General features: G+C 33.2%; 2 protein-coding genes and 1 pseudogene across 3 annotated transcripts; 1 reads left to right on the top strand and 2 right to left on the bottom strand.

Annotated features, from left to right (window-relative positions):
• Positions 1–1,708: 1,708 nt before the first annotated feature.
• On the bottom strand, positions 1,709–2,671 carry LOC143598215 (uncharacterized). Its single transcript, XM_077076492.1, has one exon. It carries the CDS (start codon positions 2,669–2,671, stop codon positions 1,709–1,711), a length of 963 nt encoding a protein of 320 aa, XP_076932607.1.
• Positions 2,672–6,279: 3,608 nt separating this feature from the next.
• LOC143598219 (uncharacterized) lies at positions 6,280–11,293 on the top strand. Its single transcript, XM_077076496.1, has 11 exons — positions 6,280–6,402; positions 6,993–7,058; positions 7,156–7,223; positions 7,721–7,754; positions 7,851–7,920; positions 8,610–8,667; positions 9,152–9,280; positions 9,552–9,643; positions 10,049–10,136; positions 10,651–10,729; positions 11,014–11,293. The coding sequence occupies exons 1-11, from the start codon at positions 6,396–6,398 to the stop codon at positions 11,076–11,078; spliced, it is 756 nt and encodes a 251-aa protein (XP_076932611.1). The 5' UTR covers positions 6,280–6,395; the 3' UTR covers positions 11,079–11,293.
• Positions 11,294–13,490: 2,197 nt separating this feature from the next.
• LOC143598222 (serine/threonine protein phosphatase 2A 55 kDa regulatory subunit B beta isoform-like) lies at positions 13,491–22,218 on the bottom strand (annotated as a pseudogene). The gene is made up of 14 exons (XR_013147071.1): positions 21,945–22,218; positions 21,132–21,235; positions 20,937–21,035; positions 20,712–20,831; positions 19,996–20,191; positions 19,494–19,585; positions 18,244–18,362; positions 17,612–17,735; positions 16,714–16,837; positions 15,662–15,730; positions 15,472–15,563; positions 15,157–15,234; positions 14,345–14,412; positions 13,491–13,638 (listed from the first exon to the last, which is right to left on the bottom strand). The product of XR_013147071.1 is annotated as a serine/threonine protein phosphatase 2A 55 kDa regulatory subunit B beta isoform-like (transcript).
• Between the last annotated feature and the right edge of the window lie 426 nt (positions 22,219–22,644).

The raw sequence follows: 22,644 nt of genomic DNA, 5'->3' as shown, positions 1-22,644 counted from the left end.
TGATGGGGTATTGCGATCAACTTCTTCGGATGAGGGTACCCATTGTAGCCAACTCAGTGTGTCATATTCCCTGTCCTCCTGACCACTGTGTTGGTTATAGAAAAACTCGGTTTCAAGAAAGTCACAATTCATGGTGGTGAACATGTGGCGTTTTTTTGGACTGTAACACCGGTAGCCTTTTTGATTAACTCCGTATCCTACGAATACATATTTTTCAGCACATGGGTCAAGCTTGGTGCGTTCTGCTTTGGGTATGTGGACAAAGACAGAACAACCAAAGACCCGTGGTTCAAGGGTAAGGGTAGGAGGAAGTTTGGTGAAATCAGATAGGGCTTGAAGTGGAGTTTTGAGTTTGAGAGTATTGGTTGGTAAACGATTGATGAGATACGTGGCAGTAGCGATAGCTTCGGGCCAGAAACTATTAGGTACTTGAGATTCAATCAAGAGGGCTCGGGAAACCTCTAGGAGAATTCGATTTTTCCGTTCAACGGCTCCATTTTGTTCAGGAGTATGCGTGCATGATATTTGATGAATCATTCCCTTTGCTTGAAAAAATTGTTTCATAGAATTGTTCACAAACTCGCTTCCATTATCTGATCAGAATATTCGAATATTTTTTTTGAAATTGTGTGTTTATCATGGCATAAAACGTGGTGAACTTCTCAAAAACTTCAGATTTATGTTTTAAAAAATAAATCCATGTCATGCGGGTACAATCATCAACAAACAATAAAAAATATCGAAAATTTTGTCCCCGAATAACAGGAGCCGGACCCCATACATCCGAATGTATCAGTGAAAAAGGTCCATCAACTTTTGTATTATTTGGTTTATAAGTTGAGCGATGACTTTTTGCTAGCATACAAGTCTCGCAATTCATTTTACTATTTAAAGGAAAAAGTTTAGGAAATAGAATGTGTAAATAACCAGTAGATGGATGTCCAAGTCTTCTGCGCCATAACCAAGCTTCTTGGCTTGTAGTTCCGTGAGCCAGCATTACAGTACCTTCTTGAGCCACCTCATCCACATAGTATAACCCTTGACGCTCAGTGTCACGCCCAATAATCACTCCTGTCCTGATATCCTGCAAGATACAAAAGTTGGGATGCATCAGGACCGCACAATTCAACTCTTTAGTCACATGACTAATAGATAGTAATTTATGTGACAATGATGGTACATAGAGACAATTTGAGAGTTTAAGAGTGGGCGAAATTTCAATAGTCCCTCCCCCATTGACATTGACTATTCCCCCATTAGCCGTTTGAAGATGTGTTCGTTTTGGTTTAGAAACAGATATAAAATCGGATTTCTCAAAGGTCATGGTGTCGGTTGCACCACAATCAGATATCCATGACCTGTTATTTTTTTGACTTGTTTGTGCAACACAGGCTTTGCCAAAAACTTGTTGGTTATTTTATTCAAAAAACGGACTAATATTTTTTTGTGTTTTATTAGGACTATAAGGACCTGTCATATTATTATTTAAAGAACAGGGGGTTAAATCTAAAGAACTAGAATTATAAGGGTATGATACCTGTTTGAACGTGAACACCTGTTTGCGAATCAGATAAAGCCACCGCCGCAAACCCACCGGTATAGTTGGTGGTTTGATGATTGCCATGGCCGAAGGAGTCATCGCCGCTGCTGGTGACCTTTGGGTTGCCCACGGCTGCCGTCGCCGTTCCTCCTTCTTCTCCGACGGTTTTTACCTTCTTGTGACCATCGTTCCACCACTCAGGAACCCGACAAGCTTGAAGCATTGTTCTTTAGTGTGTGCTACAATGGTACATTTGAGCTTTGATTTGTCAGTCCTGGGTTTGGGTTTTGAAGGTGGATCTGGTCTGCGTGTTTGACCCTTGGATACAAGCCCCAGGGCTTCATCTTCGTTGGTTCGGGATGCGACTAACCCCGCCGCCACTCCCGATTTAGTTTCGGGGTTTGCACCAAGGATTGTCTGATGAGCTATTTCCTTCCGAACGGCGGCATAAGCTTCTTCGGCTGATGGTAAAGGATCCATTCTCAGAATTTCCCTTTTTATTGTAGCATATTGCCGATCGATTGCATTCAGAGACTGAAACAACTTTTGTTCTGTTCGAATTTTGTTGTAGGTGGTAATATCTGCTGGTAAGGTCATGGGATTCGGGTCTCTTCTATCGATTTCTCCCCATATCCCTTGCATTATAATCCAGAATTCCTCCAGTGGAATTCCATTCTGTTTAATTCCATTCGCTTTAACATGTAAGTCAAATGTTTGGAGTTTATCTTTACCACTGCTGTAAGTGGTAACGAGAGCGTCCCACAACGATTTAGTCGTGGGAAATTCAGTCAGATTGCTTGCAATAGCTGGTTCAATGTTCTGAATAAGCCATGAGAACACTACAAGGTCGTCTTGTTCCCATTGCTCATACCCGTCATCTGTCGGTTTGGGTGGTGTTGGATTTCCTGAAAAATGGCCAAGTAGTGTTTTTGATTTCCCACCAATGGCTACTCGGATCATTCGAGCCCATAGTGCATAATTCTGGTTATCAAGTTTGAGACTAATCTTCAAACTATCAGATAGGTTGTGCTTGGAAATTTGGTTTTGGGATTGGATTCCATTGAGAAAGTTGGCTAATTGAAGTGAGAGATCATTGTTGTTTGAAACGGTTGGACCACTGTTGGAAGACATGGTAAAAAGGCTTTATGAGGTAAGGGTATATGATGAGCAGATTGTGAATCGATTCACTGCTTTGATACCATCTTGAAATTGGTACAAAACATGAGGATGATTGAAAAATATGTTTGTATTGCTTGATACATTTACAGGGAAAAACATACACCATATTTATATTAATTCACAAGGATAAATAAAAGGAAAGAACATTATGGTTTGAGCTGTCAAAGAGCCATAAATTAGCAGCTGTCAATATTTTATTTTTGGACAAGGATATGATGAGAATTCTGATCCTTAATTGTCTCACGTCTTTGACTTTCCTTTCTGACAGTTCGTCCTCATCGGTGGCACTTGCTAAATAAAAAAGGAATAGACACACTACTAAGTACAATCTACTGGTGTATATCAATCAATACGCGCGCATGCAGGCTAACGCTAACAAGATGTCGTATTTTGTTATATGCATACATACTGATGTGTATGTTTATATATGTTTAGGTAGCATGAAGTTACATAAGAAGTCATAGAATATATATAGTATTTCATGAAATTACACCTCAATGGAAATTAAATAATCAAGCTTTATATATTTATTATTTCTTCTTCTTCATATGATATAATTAAAAATCAATTCGTGGAAACTAACCATTGTTTTCTTCATCTTTGGGAGTACTGGAGTCTTCTTGGGCTACATCTGAATAGAATGTGATGCAAAATCAAGATACAAGAGTACAAAAAAAGATTATATGAGGAATATTATTAGGGTTTAAATACGTGTTTATAACAACATACCTTCGGACCATGAAGTCGAAAACATCATATAATTTGGAAACCTGATCTGGCGACTGGAAGCAACAAAGGTGGAATGAAAATATATACAAGTTTGCTAATTAAGCCCAACCTCATGCAATACTTTAACCACTTTACAGCTCCACCAAAGTAGGAATATTAGCCTCTTTTTCAAGGAATGAGGCGTTTTTCAAGGATAAACGAAAAAATTCTCAAAATGTTTTTATTATAGATAAAACTTTTTAAATTGTGATCCCCACTTATATTTTGTTATTACTTTAAAATAAAGTTTTTATAAAATTTCTAACATACCGTTGAGACGTACTCATTTTTATCTACGTGTCGACATGAATTTTATTCAAACTCGAGTCAGGTCATAGTTAAACGTTTCACAAAGTGGGGATGGCCTCATTTTAAAATGAGGCGTCTTTCAAGAATTAAAGGAAAAATCTTTTTTTACACAAAACTTTTTAAATTGTCCCCACTTATATTTTGTTTATAACTTTTAAAATATAAAGTTTTATAAAATTTCGAACATACAGGTGAGACGTGCTTGTTTTATATACGTGGCGACATAACTTTTATTCAAAATCGATCCGGGTATTAATTTACTGAATGTTTCGATATAAAATTGACATGTCTCAGTTTTAAGTAAAATTTATATCAATACGTAGGCATAAGCACGTCTTAACATTTTTATTCGAAATATTATAAAACCTTATATTTCAAAAGTTATAAAAGAAAAACAAAATATTAGTAGAATTAATTGTAATAATTATATATTAAAAAAAACAAATATCTTAGCTAGGAAAGTTTAGCGGTCCACACACAATTTGTTTAGAAATACCGTCGTCCGTCATGATTTGGAAAATGTGGCATTTTTTCATTGTGAAAATGAAAAGGTGATACAATCAAAATGATTCCGGTAAGAAAAAGGTATTCTTGATCCTTGGAAGGATATTTTCTCTTATGAACAATGAGTTCTCTTGATATAATTTGGATTTACACGCCAAGTTTGGTTTGATTTTTAAAATTGCAAAATATAAGAAATCTAGTACGTGTCTTGGACTATAACTCTAAATATGGGCTCTAAGATGTATTGGGTTTGACCATGGAAATTGAATGGAGTGGACTTGGATGAGGGTAGACAACATTTGGCAGTGGGTGTTGGATGGAGAGTGTAGTGAGTTTGATACTTTAGTGGTTAGGATGGATATAGAAAAAGGTAAAGGCGGTATTCAACCGGGTTGAATATTTCCATGGAACAATTGATCAGTCCTATCGAAGGTAAACTATTTCGGTTGGCGTGTGGAGCTAGATAGGATTCCAACAAAAGCTGCATTATCATTTTGTGTTGTGCTGTATTCAAGATTTAGGGTGTGGTTACTTGTAGAAATCTTCGGGCCATCTCTTGGTGTCACGTATGGATGCACGAGTAATATGGTGGCAGGTCGGTGTTTGGTTGATAATCCCAGTTCTAATTGGTATTAGCTTGTGGCTTTGGAGAAACGATGACATTTTTAACAATAGGAAATACTCATCCTTTAATGTGGTGGAGTTATAAATGAGGATGTATCGTTTTAACTAGCTATACTAGATCTAATTACCGCTTAAATATGTAACTACGATGGTGTTTATTTTTTTTCTATGAGATGTACAGGACGGTGAGTAACATGAGTCGAATATTTACACCTTGGGATACACCATTCTTATGGAAAGACCCAAACCATTCGAGAAACCAGGTTCCACGTACCACCCACAACGATAGTCAACCAATTCAAGAACAAATGGTTCAACTAAAAGTTCGAACTCCCTAACATGACTCCTAAGTTCCTAACACGTAAGTTAACTACAATTACTAAAAGGGCCTCCAACTATGACCAACCGGAATGATGCATATATTTAGGAACCATTCGTCTATAAAATAATTAATAACACTTTTATTAAAATTTCAGTACACAAACAAAGAAAAAGTACTAAAAATAATATCAAAATAGAAAGATTGAAACTGAGGATTTGTGTTTAACATGAGTCCTTTAAAACAAATTTCGAGTCTTTAAGACCTATTATTATTTGTTTTTCAGGGTACACAAGCCAAATTAGTTAATACTGTTATGGTAGACCCTAACACACAAAATATTACACTGAATATGAACAAACGAAAAGAACAAAAGATTGCTAGAAAGCCTTGTATGTATACTTTGAATATTGACGTGTCTTTCAACTAAGGAGCATCTAAGTGTATATATAGTGAAAAGAAACTTGAAACATTACAAGTCCTAAATGAGGATTTTAGGCTTGTGCCTAAGCAATATGATAGGATTGGATTATTAACGGGACAACTGCACAGAACTGGCTTGTATCAAATGGCAGGTTAGGCGTGATATTATCGACCAACCCCACATAATTAGTTAATTACCATCCTAGTATAAGTTGAGGGTAAGATGTTGCTAAAAGGGTTAAAAGAGTAAAATACATATATCCACTACACACGATCTAAAAATGAATTATAAAAAAGAATAACGTCAATGTCACAGTCGTATTGCATTTACTAGTTAACTTACACTGCATTATTGAGTTTTTTATATATATGTTTGGAAAATTTTTATTTTTTTTTATTTTCGAGATTTTTTTAAAAGAAAGAAAAATAGAAAGCAAAATTAGGGTTTTATTCCTAAAAAACTGTATAGCCAAATATGATCTTTTGTAACTATTCTTATCATTTCTCTTACTCGTATTTTAAATCCGAGAATGGAATAAGTAGTAATTCGTAAATCGTAAAAGCCCGTAAATAAAGTTTATACCTGGCGAGGCGTACAGTAACTACATTAATAAAACCCCGTCACACGCAGTTTCTAGGTTTACAAGCAGTAGACGACGGAGAGTGTGGCCGCGTCGGAATCGGAAGACACACAGTACAAATCCTGTAGCGTAAAGTACAACTACAGAGATGTCAGGTAAATAAATCAATTGATTCACTTCATGAATCGTTAATTCAATTATTCTAAACATGTTGATAAGTAGAGTTGATTTAGGGACTGACTTGTGTATCGATTCATTAGGTTTGATGAACTGTTGTTAGTAATGATCTCAGGATCATGTTTAGGTTTCAATTATCATGATTACGACTTCTTATCTGCTAATTTTAGGTTAAAATTATACATGTTTTCTTATCGATTCATTAGGTGTAATTAACACTTAATTGTGCATTAGTGAAGTTAATTTTGTACTTGATAACTTCGAAAAAGATGATAAGGATGCTATTTTGATGATTTTGAGTGTTATTTTGGCTCTTTGTTTTAGAAAACAGTTTCATAAGTAGCCGATTCGTGTTATTAATTGCTTAATGAGCAAGCATGATGTTAGTGTTTGTTGCCGTTGACTCGTTAATCGTGCGTGCTGATCTTAAGTTAAACTTACATACATGTTTATGTAAGTTTAGGTATAATCAACACTTAATTGTGCACCAGTGAAGCTAATTTTTGTGCATGGGTGGACGAGGTTAATTGTTGGTGATAATGACTGGTAACTGACATGTTCCTGGCAGACCATTTGCAGGAGCAAGAGATGGAAATTGAAGCCTTAGAAGCCATTCTTATGGATGAGTTTCAAGGTTAATAATAAAAATAATATGCATCTTGCTCATATTGCAAGTATGGTCAACTATTCAAGTCAAACTTCTGACAAGTTTTGGTTATGTGTTTTTGCAGAAATTCACCCCAGTGAAAGTGGTTTGAACACTTCAAATCGATGTTTTCAAATTACTTTATCTCCCCAGGTACCCAATTTCATGCTGTTGATTACTTATATTCCTTCTTTTTTAATAAAAAAAATTATCTCTTTTACTTTACAAAGCTACTTGATGGAAACGCAATGAACATTATAAGTAGCATTAGTTAACAGATAACGAACACGTTACCTGAAATGAAGTTGAAGAAATGTAATCTACACAAAATAGATAGCGTATATGCATAACTCTTGTAAACCTTTGCATAACAAATACTGTTGACCGTCTGTATGACTTTCTGAATCTAAGATGTAATTTTTCTGTGAGATGAGTTCGATTCACTATGTGACTTTATTTGATTTTGTGTGCATTGTGTAGTGATTTTTGGATATAGTCCTATGAATGTCGTGTTCCAGTAAATACATTAACAATGCAAGTTAAACAGTTGTCTCAAAATGATAATTATTTACCATATTGTGTTGCTCACAGTAACGGTGATTATATGTGACCAACGTTAGCACTAAGTATGTTACTTTTGTTTTTGGCAGGATGATGAGACTGATGAATCTTCTACCACTCCAGGTCTTTATTACACATATTATTGTAAATATATCGGTTGTGGATGTTTAAGTTTCTTATAAATGTTGGTTGTTGGCTTGTTGCTAATTTATGTTGCAGTTCAGCTGGGGTTAATTTTCTCTCATACAGAAAAATATCCAGATGAAGTACCTCTTCTGAATGTGAGAAGGTGACTTATTATATCTTTAGGGTTTGAATCAAATACATATAAACGTGCTAACTGTGAGAATCGAGTAGAGTAATTATATATACAAGTAGAGTGATTATGTAATTACATAATTACTCTATGATGTAATTACATAATTACTCTACTTGCATATATAATTATTCTACTTGATTCTCACAGTTAGCACGTTAATTAAATTTGTACGTTAACTTTCCCCTATATCTTTATTATTATCTGTTGTTATCTGCCTATACATATGCTATAACTAGAGCTGGCAATATGGTCGGGCGGGAAACGTGTCTAAACAGTCTCTTGTTGGAAAGCTTCATGTTTAGTACAAGTTGGAATGGGCTGGGTCGTATCGGGTTGACGCGCAGACAAATTTTGTCCATTCTTTTATATATAAATTAGTGCATTGATTATGATTACAAAAACAATGTTATCACATTGATAATCCAAGTTTTCGAATAAAATGATTTAGGATGATGATGCATGCACCTAATTCCTAAATTAGACATTTCCTTTCATCTCATAAGTACAGTTATATTAAATACAAGCATACATCATTCGATCATAAGAAATTAGGTCGAATGTGCCACCTCTAACTATGATTGAGCAACTTTGCTTGCTGAGTTGTCACTTTATAGTTGGTTATTTTATTCAATGCTGACTTTTTTGTGGTTATGTTACAGTATAAGAGGAATTCACACCTCAGATCTAAAAGTATTGAAAGAAAAGCTTGAACAAGAGGTAAAATAGACTGTTGGCATTTTATAATCTATTTGCTTTTAATTAACCGTGCACTGCTTGCGTTTATTGAAATATAAATAATTCTGCTTCAATAAAATTGGCTGTAGAATGTAGTGTTTGAACGTGTTTATATAGGAGTTGTAAAACTCAGATACTTTAGTGTTAGACAAGTTCTTAGTTTTTATGAAATCAATAAGTAAAATGGCCAAAACAGGAAGTGAAAGTATGATCACTAAAACGAGACCAAACTGAAAAAGCAAGTTGGTAGTTTCACTATTTTGTGCAAAAAACATCATTCTACACTCTACTCATGCATGCCCCCTATTGTAGACTCTTAAGTTATAGAATCGTTTATCTTTTTGCATACAATGTCTACACACTTATACTTACGTTAAGTTTTACTTGTTATACTTTTATGTATATTTGAATTTTTAAAAGTTGGCTTTGTCTAATTTAGACATTTGACTATGTGAGACATTTGCAGGCATCTGAGAATCTTGGAATGGCTATGATCTACACTCTAGTTAGCTCAGCTAAGGATTGGCTTTCTGAAAGATTTGCTGAAGATGCTGATGATGATGACAATGAAGAGGCTGTAGCAGAAAAAGATGAAGTATGGCTTTAGATTTTATGAATTATACTAAAGTTTATTCACATTTGCTAAAAGATCCTTTGGACCTTTGACTGGAATAAGACTTTTTATGAATTAACAAGAAAAAAAAATCCTTTTTATCAAATTTAGGGACTTTTTTTACTGTATTTAAAAAGTTAAGGTCTTCAAGGATGCAAAGATAAAGTCCACGGACCTATGTACATATCTAGCGAAATTACATGGGTCCTTTTTGCTGCCACGTGGGCTTCTTTTTTACTTAATCTATATTCAGGTGATTGTGCCACATGGAGAACCTGTCACCGTTGATACATTTTTGGCATGGAGAGATAGGTTTGAAGCAGAGTTGGCACTTGAAAGAGCCAAGTAAGTTCATAACCATCAAGATTATTGTTTCCTCTGTCCCAAAGTGGTCTATACTTCTATTTTAACTTGTCTTGTATGTTATACCAAAATTGTTTCTACTGTTAGATGCAATTCGGGTAAAATTGTCATTCTCCAAATACTAGAAACTGCATTAATTGCATCTATATTAAAGGGCTGATGGTCCAGCTATTATGTTTTTGTAGTGTAATTGTTAACAATAAAAAAGATGGTTTTAAAACCTTTAATTTTTTTGACAAAAAGTAATTTTAGTTTTCTCTTTTAAACCAATTGTTGAGTTCTGATTATCTGACCCTGAATTGTCATTAATCATTATTAGAGATACTTTGCACATTCAACTAATTAATCTCTTTATGTTAAATGTTAATCTTGAATGCTTATTTTCAGATTAATGCCAGAATCGGCACTTACAACATCCAAAGAAAAGAAACTCACCGGTAGACAATGGTTTGAAAGTGGCCGAGCTTCTTCTGCGGTAATCTTTCATCCTATAAAAAAAAATATTTTTTTGCTTATGTTTTGTCTAATTCTCTCGACTTAAAGTTTGCATGCTTAAGCTTAACTTATATAAGCTCAATGAGAAGGTTCTTTATATAAAACTTTAAGGACTTGATTATGTAAAAAAGTTGTTGAGTTTTTATAAGTTTAGGGACTTAATCGTGCAAATAGCAAGCATTTAGTTGTTAAAATAGTGTGAGGACTTGCTTGGTTAACCTTAAGTTAATGGATTCAAGCATGTAAAAGTATTATTCAGGCACTTACGCCGTAACAAAAAGATGATTGTATTAAATTAACGAAAAGCTTCTATTAATATGATTGTATTAAATAACTTTATAAAAAGGAGATTTTTGTTGAAGTTCTAAAAGGCTAGGGATTTAAGCATTCAATGTAACTTTTGGTTCTGTATATTGTAATTCATTTTTTATGAATTACTGCTTTAAACTTGATTCTTTCAGCATTAAATTTCTATAACATGATACAATTAACAGAAAGGCGCGGTGGCAATTGATGAAGAAGATGATGATGAAGATGAAGATTTTGAGTTTGATGACGATGAAGATTTTGAAGGTTACTATTTTCCTTTTCTGTTCTGTCCCACACTTAACGTTTCTTGGTCAGCTTTATTTAAATAGGCAAAGTTGGCGAGTTGGTCAAACGGGTAAATTTTAGGTTTATCCAATAATTCGTGGTAAATATAATTATAAATACTACGTTATTACAATCATAATCTATTTATTATTTGAAAAAGTCGATTAACATAAACTCAAATTAAACCTGCTCATAAGTAAAATAGTCGGTTGCAACGCTTAAGTTTATATTTATTTGACAACATGTTGTTTGTATGGTTGCAGATGATGAGGAGGATATGCTTGAGCACTATTTAGCCGAGAAAGATTCTTCATCAAGAGCGGTTTAGAAATAATTGCTACTTCCTGTTATAAGTTTGCATGGAATGCTGTTACCAACTTTTGATCTATGTATTATGCTTTTTTGACAACAAAATTTAAATTCAGATCTGGTTGAAGAGGGAGGAATGAGCTTACATTTGGTTGTCATCTTTGATTTAATGGTGTTTGTCAAAGATTATTATTAGCTTATCATCACTTGAAACATGAGTTGTTTTTATTTCAACTAATTTCACACAACTGTAGCCAAGTTTTTCTTTCATTTGGTGTTTTAAGATTGTGAAATTTAATATTTTTTTTCAAATGATGAGCTTAAATTCACTCCATCTTCCATCCCCATAATTTGGAGAAAAAAAAATCATGGTTTTCTATTTTTTCCCCTCATTTTCAAAAAATCTTTCACATAACCACTCTCCATAACTCTCTACTTAACTAAATAATATTTATTTATTCATTTTTTAATTAATTTTTCTCTTCTACCATTTGCGAATATGGGATGGCAATTACCCCTTAAAAATAGAGAATGGAGATGGGGGATGAAATAAAGTGAATTTTTAAGCTATTTTGTTATAACACGGAGATAGGTATAGAGAGGAATGGAGTGTGAATGCTTTAATAAACCAACTGTTTTTTTATTGAACGACTAAATTTTTTTTTGTACTGCATAAGGTTTGAACTCATGACCTATTTCACACCATAACTATCTTACCACCCTACTAAAGCGTGAATGACTAAACCATATTTTTTTTTGAAATGTGAACTTTTATAAACAAAAGAAACGCCTACAAACAAGCCACCTCCACAAACCCGGATTGAAGCCACCCACGAAAACAACACCATAGACTACATGAATAACATTTACACCGATTTGACCAAACTAACAATCTATTTTTTGTCCTATATATATTTGAACCAAAGAAAACTAAGCGACTTAATATCGCTAGTTAACTCTTCAATCTTCACATCTTTAACTTCAAAAACTTTTTCATTTCTAGCTTTTCAAATTCTTCAACAAGCAATGATAACAATACCATGAATCGCCTCCTTCTCAACCGTACCTAGCTTAGTAGACTTGTGAAGTTCTAGCAAGTCTCTCACCAAGAATCCAAAGATAGGATGCATTTTACACCAAAGACTAATATTATCCCACACCACCACCGTAGCTGTACAACCCGTGGTTATATTATTTGCCGATTCGTTCCCCTAATCACATAAAGGCGCACATTTTCAAACGCCTCTCAAGTAGGAATTCTACCCATTTCGTGTGATTATGATAAATTCTTATATTATTAATCAATTCTAAAACCTTTAGGAATATGACAAATTCTTATATTATTAAGTTACCCCTCCTCATTTCCTGTGAACCTCATCTTCTTCAACTGCAACTTCGCACAGATCAAAAATATATTCCGATGAATCTTTTTTGCATTTTATTATTTTACTTTACTACTGATCTTTACCTAACAAACAAATTTAGGGGTCAAAATAATAAAAAAAAACCTACTGGATGAAGGAACAAAACATGCAGAGCCACTGCTTATGCAGACAACTATAGTAACTTGTCAGATATTAAACATAGAGAAACAAACCGTTCTAGACATCATAGAAAACATGGGGTTGGTTCTTTGTTCGTCAAGTAACATGATGTTGCAAAAATCTTGTGTAAATCGATAAGAAAAAGATGGTTGGGGATGTTGTTAACACAAAGATGGTTGGAGACTTGGAGAAGAGGTTTTATTTGTTTTAGCAAGGCCAAGAGTGATTATATGACTATCTCTGTCATTAAACGGTATAAAAAGGAAACAATGTCTTTAGTAAGATGAGTTAAGGTCATAGAAACATTTAAACGATGCTTATAAAGTTAAACAAGCTTAAAGACTGGATCCACTATTCCGCTATACATTTGATCAAGCCTATACATTAAAAACCGAATAAAAAGAAAAACACAAATAAATAATTTTTATATTTATCTAGCACAGTTTCACCTGGGTCATGGGTTTTCTTCTACAGATTGCATAAACATTAATTTATTAACATTTTCCAAGAATTTTCTTCTACAAAATATTTTCAACAATAATAAATCTAAAAGAGAGAAATAAAAAAAAATGGTTAACGGAACTAAGTACAAAAAAGAATTTGTATCAAACAAATAAAATGTTGAAACTTGATGACCTGCAAACTTGGCAGCAGATCTTCACAACTAAAACTACAAGTTAACTCATTCCCCCTTTCTGAGCTTCAACCAAAAATAAAAAATAAAACGAATAGGGAGTAGAAATTTTTTTTGGTAAAACAGAAAACTGAAATAAAAAAAAAAAAAAAAAAACTGGCTCTAGTTTAGTATCTGGGATATTTGAGTGAAGGGTGATGTAAAAAAGAGGAAAAAAACAAAGAATGGGAGTTTGGTAAAATCTAAATTTGTTAAAATTCATGCATGATACATGTACAAGCTGTTAGCAGCAGCACAGGCAATTGAGTTTTCAGTAGGATGCCATGCAAGATGGAGTAATTTTGTTGTTGAATCAAATAAATTCACATTTGCATCCACCCCGGGGCTATCTCCTCCTCCTCCTGTATATAAACTTAATAAATTAATCACCTAAACACAAAATAAACAATCTACAAGTGGCAAGATACGAGTTGGGTAGCGGACTAAAAGTTACACGCTATGACAAAAGTAAAAGTTACATTTTGGTGGGGTCAAGTCGGTTGGGTAACAGGTCAAAACAAGTTGTGTTTATGATTACAAAAGCAATGATGTTACTGAGAGTTAATTTCCTTGAGTTTTACCATTTGAGACGAATTCTCATTTTTTTTCTTAGATCGTTGCATGTGGTTTCAAAATTTTAACCTTTTTCTTCTATTTACTAGAAGGGCATTTCTGTCCTTTTACACCAAAGGGGCTATTTACGCAAATGACTAAAATCCCCTTCCACTTATCAGAAAAATCAAAGTTAGTGTAAATGACAAGAAGGGTTAAAAATTCTTAAACCACAGGCCACTATTTAAGAAAAAAAACGAGAATTCGTACTCAAATGGTTAAATTGTCAGGGACGAAAACAAAAATTAACTCTACAAATAATTTAGAAACTGTATCCATAAAAAAAGATTTTATGCAACTTTAAACCCATATGCCAGTTCCCCTTCACTTAAACTTTTTATTTGACCTGTTTGAGATAAAACATAACCCAAAGTGACCCATTCATAAGTAAACAGGTCAAAACTGCCACCTCACATGAAGCATGCTGGAATTGTGATTGTTAAGAAGAGGGCTAACCTAGTCTAACTGCACGGGTTATGCTGCTTAGGGATCTGGAAAGTCTTGAAGGGGTCTGCACTTGCTTCCTAAAAATGTTTTGAATATATTATCATACGTATCTGTTTATTTAAAGCTGAAGTAATAATAATCTTAGAAAAGAAACTAGAGTGAGACTTAAATTTAAGGGTATGTAACAGAAAATACAATCATGTCTTAGATAAATCGGTCAATTTTTAAGCGGACATTATAATTGACATTTCGTATTTAAAAAAGAAATCCTCGGATTTACAAATGCTAAAAATTCTGTACGTCTCTCTGACCAAAATATCAAAATTGTTTTGATTTTCTTCCAATACTTACAGAATAATTCAGCATTAAAAATAAATATAAAAAAAGTGAAAACTTGTGAATTGTGCACAAAATGCCACAAAGTATTCAAATTTCTAAAAAAATATTTGATTCAAATTACCAGATTGCTTTTTGAAAATCATGTATCAAAAAAGATTTAAATTAAAGTTCAATACTTCAATACAAACTTTGTTCTACCCTTTTCCAGTTTTCCATAGACATTGTAGTTCTAAAATTAGAATTTGTTTTGATCAAATTATTCAAAAAGGACTCAATTGCTTCTTTCTTCAATTTCTTTTATAATATAACTCAAGAGCATTAAATACAACAAATGAAATTCTGAAAATCATGCGCAAATGTATGTTTTATTCAAAATTATGTATGATATAAAATAAAACAAATATCAAAGCTATTCCGCCTTTTTTTTTTGTTTGCAGTTTTCCCTGATATTTTATTCATATATATAAGCAATAATTAGATACCTCATCGGGTTCCTGCTAGCTTCCAAGGTAGTTGCTTCAGTAGTTCCCGGATGGCAGCCAAATACACGGAATAAGTTGCTGAAAATTATAATTTGACACGTCAGCAGATAAACAAAGACACAAAAAACTATAATCAAAATTTATTTGAATAATGAAAAGATATAATGTAACAAGATTACAAGAATTAAATGATTTTAATATTTCATGAGAATCTGGGAAAATGGATCTTGTGAGAATTTGGAAAACAAATCTCCTCAAAATCTCACAAGAAAATGACCACTTTCATTGTCATCTGAAATAGAATAATAATATTACCTGTAAGAACCAGTTGCTACACGCTGGACATCACCACTCAGACAACACTCAAACTTATCAAAAATAGAATCATTTTCATATAAATGACACAGCTGAAAAAAAATCAAATTTACATCATCAGTGATCTCATTCACAAGTAAAGTCAGCAATAAAAATTGGTTAAAATTTAAAAAGGGATAAAAGTATATACCTTGGGCCTTAAATATTCATGCACCTGAAATGTTGAGACGGGACCAGAGTCCATATTAATGTCCCATAACTGCAAAATGTGAACGTTTTTTTCAGTAAAAGGACATATATTGTTAAGAAGACTTATTTTGACATGTTTACTTATATAAATGAGTCGACTCAGTTGTGTTTTTATCTCAAGTGGGTTAGATTGTTATAAGAATATTATCTTTGTAATCATAATTAGTGTACCAGTTATTTACTCACTAGGTTAAAAACACCCAAAAAAACAAAAACTAAAGATATATAATGCAAATTTTAGTTAGTAAAATGTCTATTGTACCCTTACATCATAAGAAAGACAAAAAAAACAGGCCGGTAGGCGAACCAAACGAACACGAATGAGGTATGTTCATGTTCATCGACATCGTTTCTTTAACCGAACAAAAGGTTGAACACAAACAAATAAACGAACGGAGTTTTCATGTCCATGTTAGTTCGTTAAGAAAATGAATGTGTTCTAGTGTGTACGTTTGTTAATAGTATAAACGAATGGCTCACGAACATAAACGAACAGACATAACTGTATATAGATGAACAATTGAACGAACATAACCGAACTAATTAAAAGTATATGTGAACAATCTGTCGGACCTAAAAGTTAAAACTGGACTAAATTTTGATGCGCCTAAAAAAACCTAAATGAATACATTATCGAATGCAAACAAACAACATAACTGAACGAAAGCAAATGAACATAAACAAATTCAAATGATTGAACGTAAATGAACATGGATGAATGCATGGGGACGTGTTCGTGTTTGTTTGTTAAACTACATGAACCAAAATTTTTGTTAAATTTGTTTGTTTATTAAACAAGCTAACTTCTCGCCGAACACTTCATGACAGTTCACTGAAAGGTTCGTTTACAGGCCTACAAAAAACATGTTTAGAAAGTAGGGGTAAAATTATCAAATTACGGTTTTATACAAAATATATATTTTGTACTTGAAATATTTAAATTTGAAAAATAATCTCAAGGTATATAATATAGAACGAGAAATAATAACGAACCTTAAGGGTCATATAATCACGACTTAATAAATATCTTCCATCTTTTCCAAATTTAATATCTGAAACTGAAGCTAATATCTCAGTGAAAAATGATCTTGAACCGGATGCTTCGTGTTCCACAAACCTATATAAGAAAACAACAGAAATGTTGTCTTCTGCATTGTAAATTCAGAAACGATACATAAAAAAGTAAGTTACATCTCTATAAACTGATAATTGATACCTTCGTTACTTGAAAATATCTAGAACAATAATATTAACCATTAAAATTTTAGGCACATTACAATATAGTCTAGTTTTAATAACCTTTTAAGCCCAACACACTGTTGTTCACATTTACTAACTAGTTTTAGCTCATGATTGTTCATCTACGTTCAGTTACGCTCATGAAATGTTCATTTAAACTATTAATGAGCAAATTAAATGAACATGAACACGTTTTTTTTTTCATAACGAACGATCACGAATCGGAAAACATTGTTCTTTTAATTTTTCGTATTCGATTGTTTGTTGGATTGAAGTTAAACAAACAAACACGAATATGCTTTGTTCGTGTTTGCTTACAAGCGTAGATACACAAACAATTATTTCAGTTAATCAACAATACCCATACAATAACCATTCCTCGTGAAGAAATGGATCTACACATGACTGTACATGAACTTAGTTTTTAGGTAAAGACTATCTTTTCATGTGCAATGTACATGAATTAGTTTAAAATATTATTCAAACAATAGATTCTTGTAATGAAACGCTCTCTCTGGAACAATAGTAATAATTATAAAAAAATGAATACTTTATTCATTTATCGACAAATAAATACCCTTGCTAAATAAATGTTTTCCTCGGTCTCAAAAGTATTAATTAATTGAGGTTTAACTTTAGAATCAAAACTTACAATTTAGAATGTTTATCACACAGTGCAGACTGACGCAAGTCAATAAGACAAATAGATCCTTTTGAACTACTGTATGCTAGTGTATGACATTGTGTAGGATGAAACTCTGCTGATGTAATCACCTCTGCAACAAAGTAAGATCAAAGTAAAGGTTCACAAACTTTTGTATCATCCCAAATATTAACATCAAGGTTGCTAAGAAATAAGAAATAGTGTCAACAACTCAACACACACATAATATCTTAACTGGTTGTGAAAAGGGTAATTAGTATTTAGAATGTCCAATAGTATAGTTTGTATTTGAAATTATCAAAAAATTACAACAATTTTTTTTAAAAAAAAGTACAATAAATGAAATATCACTCTTGATTAAAAAGTACAATTATCCAAGTATTGAATAAAATCAAATGCAAAGGAATGTTATTTTTTAAACCAGACCTCAAAAACTTTAAAAACAAAAAGTATGATTTTAGATTTACAAAATGAGAAAACTATAAACAAAAGCGGAGGTTGAAGATGACTCACAGAAGAAAGTCTAAATTATTTCTAAATTAAATTTCTTTGAAAAAACAGACTAAATTATTTAACTTACTCTACATATCATAAACTTGATTGCTACTAAAGTACTATACCAGTGAGATCTTCCATGTTTGCAGGCTTGACATCCACAATATTGAAACATTGGTTGCTAATATCCAAATTCCAAAGGTTTATCCGAAGATCATCAGCAGATATAAATGTTTCACCATCGCTGATGCAGAGATAAGGGGGAGGGGGGTCAGTAGATGATTTAGGATACAAATGCATTTAAAAGACAACAACCAAATGAATTGGTGTTTAATAGTTACAACTGAAGTTTTTTGTTTTTCTTATTAATCAGTTTTTTTTAGTGTAAGCATATTTTGCTTCCGGTTGTCTGATATTTTGGGGTCAGACAATCAGTTTCATACCAGTTGCAACGAAACTCCTTGTCTAAGGTTCAGACAAAATTACAAATACTTTGAAACCTAACTTGAATGGCTGTTACTCCTATCTGACAATCGTCTCTCATTTGATCTGCTAATTTCTCACATAACCAGATTTGACAAACGATTAAGATCTAATTAGCTTAATTTAGAAATAGCATAAGCACATCCAAACAATATCTTCTACCAAGCGGTTTTATCATGATTGATCACTATATTCTGATATATCATCATCATCATACTCAGTAAATCCTGCCAATAGCAAAGCTATGGAAGGGTCTGAGGAGGGTAAGATGTAGACAACCTTACCTCTACCCTGTAGGAATAAAGAGGTTGCTTCCGGTGAGACCCCCGGCTCGATATTAGTTTTGCATCAAGCCTTGGACTTAAGGCAGCGAGCACTCAACCATCGAGACACCGGCTGTTGGTGCATCTACCCTTGTCTTTCGACTATCAACGCCACCACATGATGCATGATTAACCTTCCACTACTTTTAATGTTATTTTCAATAAATTAGTAAAATAACGTCAAATTAGTGCAATTTCAATCCCCCCCCCAACCAGAGCACACACATATACATTATATGCGCACTGATATATCATATAATTATTTTGAAAATACACATCCAAACACCCCGTTGTATATATAGTTGCTTCATAATGTAGTAAATCAATTAGCCAGCACATGTCAAGAACTTTTAGGACTTATGCAAATTTGATGATGTATATTTGCATACTTATTCGTGAAAAAGTAAGGTGTGTGAAAATCATAAGAAACTCCAGCTTAGACGTTTTAAACTTAGGATTATTGGCTCAACATTTTTTTATCTCAAGAGCGCTAGATAATGAAGAGTCAAGCATATATATCAAACTCAATTGAAAGATTAAAAATTTATGCAACAAGTGAAGACCCGAACCTGTTATTCGAGATAGAATTGATATGACAGTCATGTGCATGAGCATACACTCTTCTACATTTTGCAACAAGGTTGGTTTCATTGCAAGTTACCTACAATTTTAACTTCAGGTGTCACTAGTTAAAAGCACATGTAACATGATGTAAAAATAACAATTCCATGATGACATATAAAGACACAACTTTTCTAGAAGATGACTTTAAATGTCAAAACTCAGAATGGGTTGGCAACCCACAAATGTGTTTTTGTTCTTATATTTTGAACTTTATAAATAGCTAGTGTGATATATATAACTACAGAACTTATTTTTACAGTACTAACCTAACATGGATGGACCGACCTTCTTTGATAAACAAATTTTAAAAAGTATGTGCATTTGAATACAATTCAGATGACTCAGGCTGGTTGACTCGTTTGACCATTTCCTTTTTATTTAAAACCAGCTTTTAACACATTTGAACTATTAAATTAATAAGATTAAACAAATAGGGTAGGATACAACTACCACAGGTAAGCGAAGTGATGAAATGCCCCCCTGGAGGAAATAAAAAATCATTGCTTAAGCTAGTGTAAGATTTGTCAGTGTAACCGCCATTAGCAAGATGTGGCTTAGGGTTAGAAGCAGCTTTGCCTTTTCCAGTTGCTTTAGAAGACTGCATGCTGATGTCAGCAACTTTCTTAATCTTCTTCTCTTGAACCTGTGTAAGTCAAAATAAACATTTTTTAAGCTGCAAAATGTTCCTTCAATTAAATCCTTAAATGACACTGTGAAACTAAACATTTCATGAGTGGACATAGTTGACAATGAAGAGAATTCAAATAGAATCATTAAAACTAATAAAAAAAACCTACAGTTTTAATAAACCAACATTTCACTCGACTCCTCTTCATGCTTAAATTATTGTACTTTAATCACTAATTTCCAACTCCTCACAAACGAATTACCGCCTTAACGCGGTTGTGCTTAAAGACTTGTACTTTAACCACTAAAAACCACCCTTAACATAGCCCTAAGGGATGTTTAAGTCTGCGCTGATTACAAAACAATTGATATGTAATATAGTATCCACAAGCAGGATATATCTACTGCTACAAAGGCATGTGACTTTTCAAAGATATATATAAATAGATAAATGTACAACAGTACAAGTTAAAAAACTTATATATACAAGTCTAGTAACAGAAAGATTTGAGTAAAAAGGGAGCTAAAATGCGCACCTTCCAGCATTTTATGGTTTTATCATTAGTAGACAAAAGAAAGAGGGCACCGTTGGCTGCTTGGCACCATTTGATTTTGTTAATTTTCTCTTCAATCTCCAAACTCTTTAAATAATCAAACTATAAAATGAAAAAGATAACAATCATTAAAACTGTAGAAGATAGTTGGAGCAGTAGAGATGAACACATAAAACCAAAAGAAAATATATCAAAAAGGAAAAGAACCTCTGGTTCATGGCTCTGGAACTCGGTTTTGTAGCGAAATTCTGGATGCCTACTAATTGAATTATCAGTTTTCTCTAAATCCTTTCTATTTACACCATGCTGCACAACCAATTATATAACTTTGTGAGCAAAAAGAAAAACTTAATGTAGTAGAAAACAACAATAAAAGAAAAAATCACAACTTGGATAGCTAACCTCCTTTTTATCATTCCTCTCAAATAACACTACCCTGCCCCCACGATCACCGGTGGCAAGATGGTCACCACTTTTATCAAACTCGATGGCCGAGATAATATCAACTACAAAAAAGTCACAAATTCATCAAAAGCGCTATAGAATAATACAGAACAAGTGAAATAATGATGTAACGTTTATTATTATTATTATTATTATTATTATTATTATTATTATTATTATTATTATCAGGTGCAGAAACACACATAAGCTAGAGGCTGCTAGAGGCAGGCGATGGGGGCATAGACATGTCAATGAAATTACAAAACTTTGAAACCCAGCACGTACGTGTAAAGAAAACATTTTCAGATATTAAAAGTATCTAAGTGTGATTAATATTGCAATAATCCTGCATACTTTCCGGTAAACTACAGACGATGAGGAGTGAAGGGAAATGGGCAAGAAAGGCATCAGATTATGCATAACCAAGTGCATCGGTCAAATAAGAATTAAGTTTATGTAAATATAAAAGTTAGATACAGAAAAACATTGTTGAAAGTAACGTGGCATGTGCCGAATAATAATAACACGGAATAAAGGCAGTGGAGCCTGATACAGAATAATAACATTGTCGATGAGCAAGAATAGGAATATGACATTATATACATTTATTTATATCAAACAGTAATCCAGGCATAAGCAAGTATAGTGTATATGCAGGCAACAGTAGATGAAAGCAGCAGCAGCACAAGTACGCGGTGATTCATTCATCATTCTATAATAAGTTAAGTGATCCAGCAATAATTAAATAATAATATCAGTTAGAAGTATAACAAGTGTGTTCTTCCTGAACTTGTTCACCGGCGGTTTGTTCGCCGAAAACCTGAGAGAATTTCCAGTCAAGCGAAGCAGGTGGACCATCTCCTGCCTTCATCTCTTCTTCTTTCTTTTTATATTAATTAATTAACCGATTAATCAATCAACAAATGCAGATCGTTTATACGGTAATTTATTATTATTATTATTATTATTATTTCATCGGCATTGTAGGCTCACTTAATTCCTTCAACAAACATTTACAGAGACGTGCTCTTGTTTCATTAACGATCATCATCAACAATCATTCATTTATTACAGAGATTTTATTTTCTCTCTTCTATTCGCACGCTAAAATGGGGGAAGATTGAATTGAACTTTGTCTTGATCAAATGACAGGGGACGTATTTTGTTAGGTCACGGTATCCAATGGATGGTCTACGTGGATGTCCTGTACTGGTTTGTCACGGAAGAACCTCACAGCCCGTGAATTCAGTAAAATTGGGTTATACTTTTCTCTTACAAATATTGGTTTAAATTATCTAAAACAAGTCTCACTTCGCTCTTAATTGATAGCAATTTCAACTAAAGATGAATTGTTTATAACGGTGAAAAGCATTTTTGACTAGAAAATTCATAATTTTTGCTGAAAAACTCAACCTTAACACATCAACTGACTCGCCACCATCGAACCTCCACAGCTTGAGCACCACCAACT

Source organism: Bidens hawaiensis, unplaced genomic scaffold (assembly GCF_021521415.1).
Source record: "Bidens hawaiensis isolate Kalapana, Puna unplaced genomic scaffold, B.hawaiensis_p1.1 tig00049807_1, whole genome shotgun sequence".
NCBI lineage: Eukaryota > Viridiplantae > Streptophyta > Magnoliopsida > Asterales > Asteraceae > Bidens > Bidens hawaiensis.
This window is presented reverse-complemented; position numbering and strand designations above follow the sequence as displayed.

Coding starts and splice junctions, on each gene's coding strand:
- LOC143598215 (XM_077076492.1), bottom strand. CDS start 2,671: ATGTCTTCCAACAGTGGTCCAACCGTTTCAAACAACAATGATCTCTCA.
- LOC143598219 (XM_077076496.1), top strand. Junction 9,281..9,551: donor CTGTAGCAGAAAAAGATGAA/GTATGGCTTTAG, acceptor ATCTATATTCAG/GTGATTGTGCCACATGGAGA. Junction 10,137..10,650: donor GTGGCCGAGCTTCTTCTGCG/GTAATCTTTCAT, acceptor TACAATTAACAG/AAAGGCGCGGTGGCAATTGA.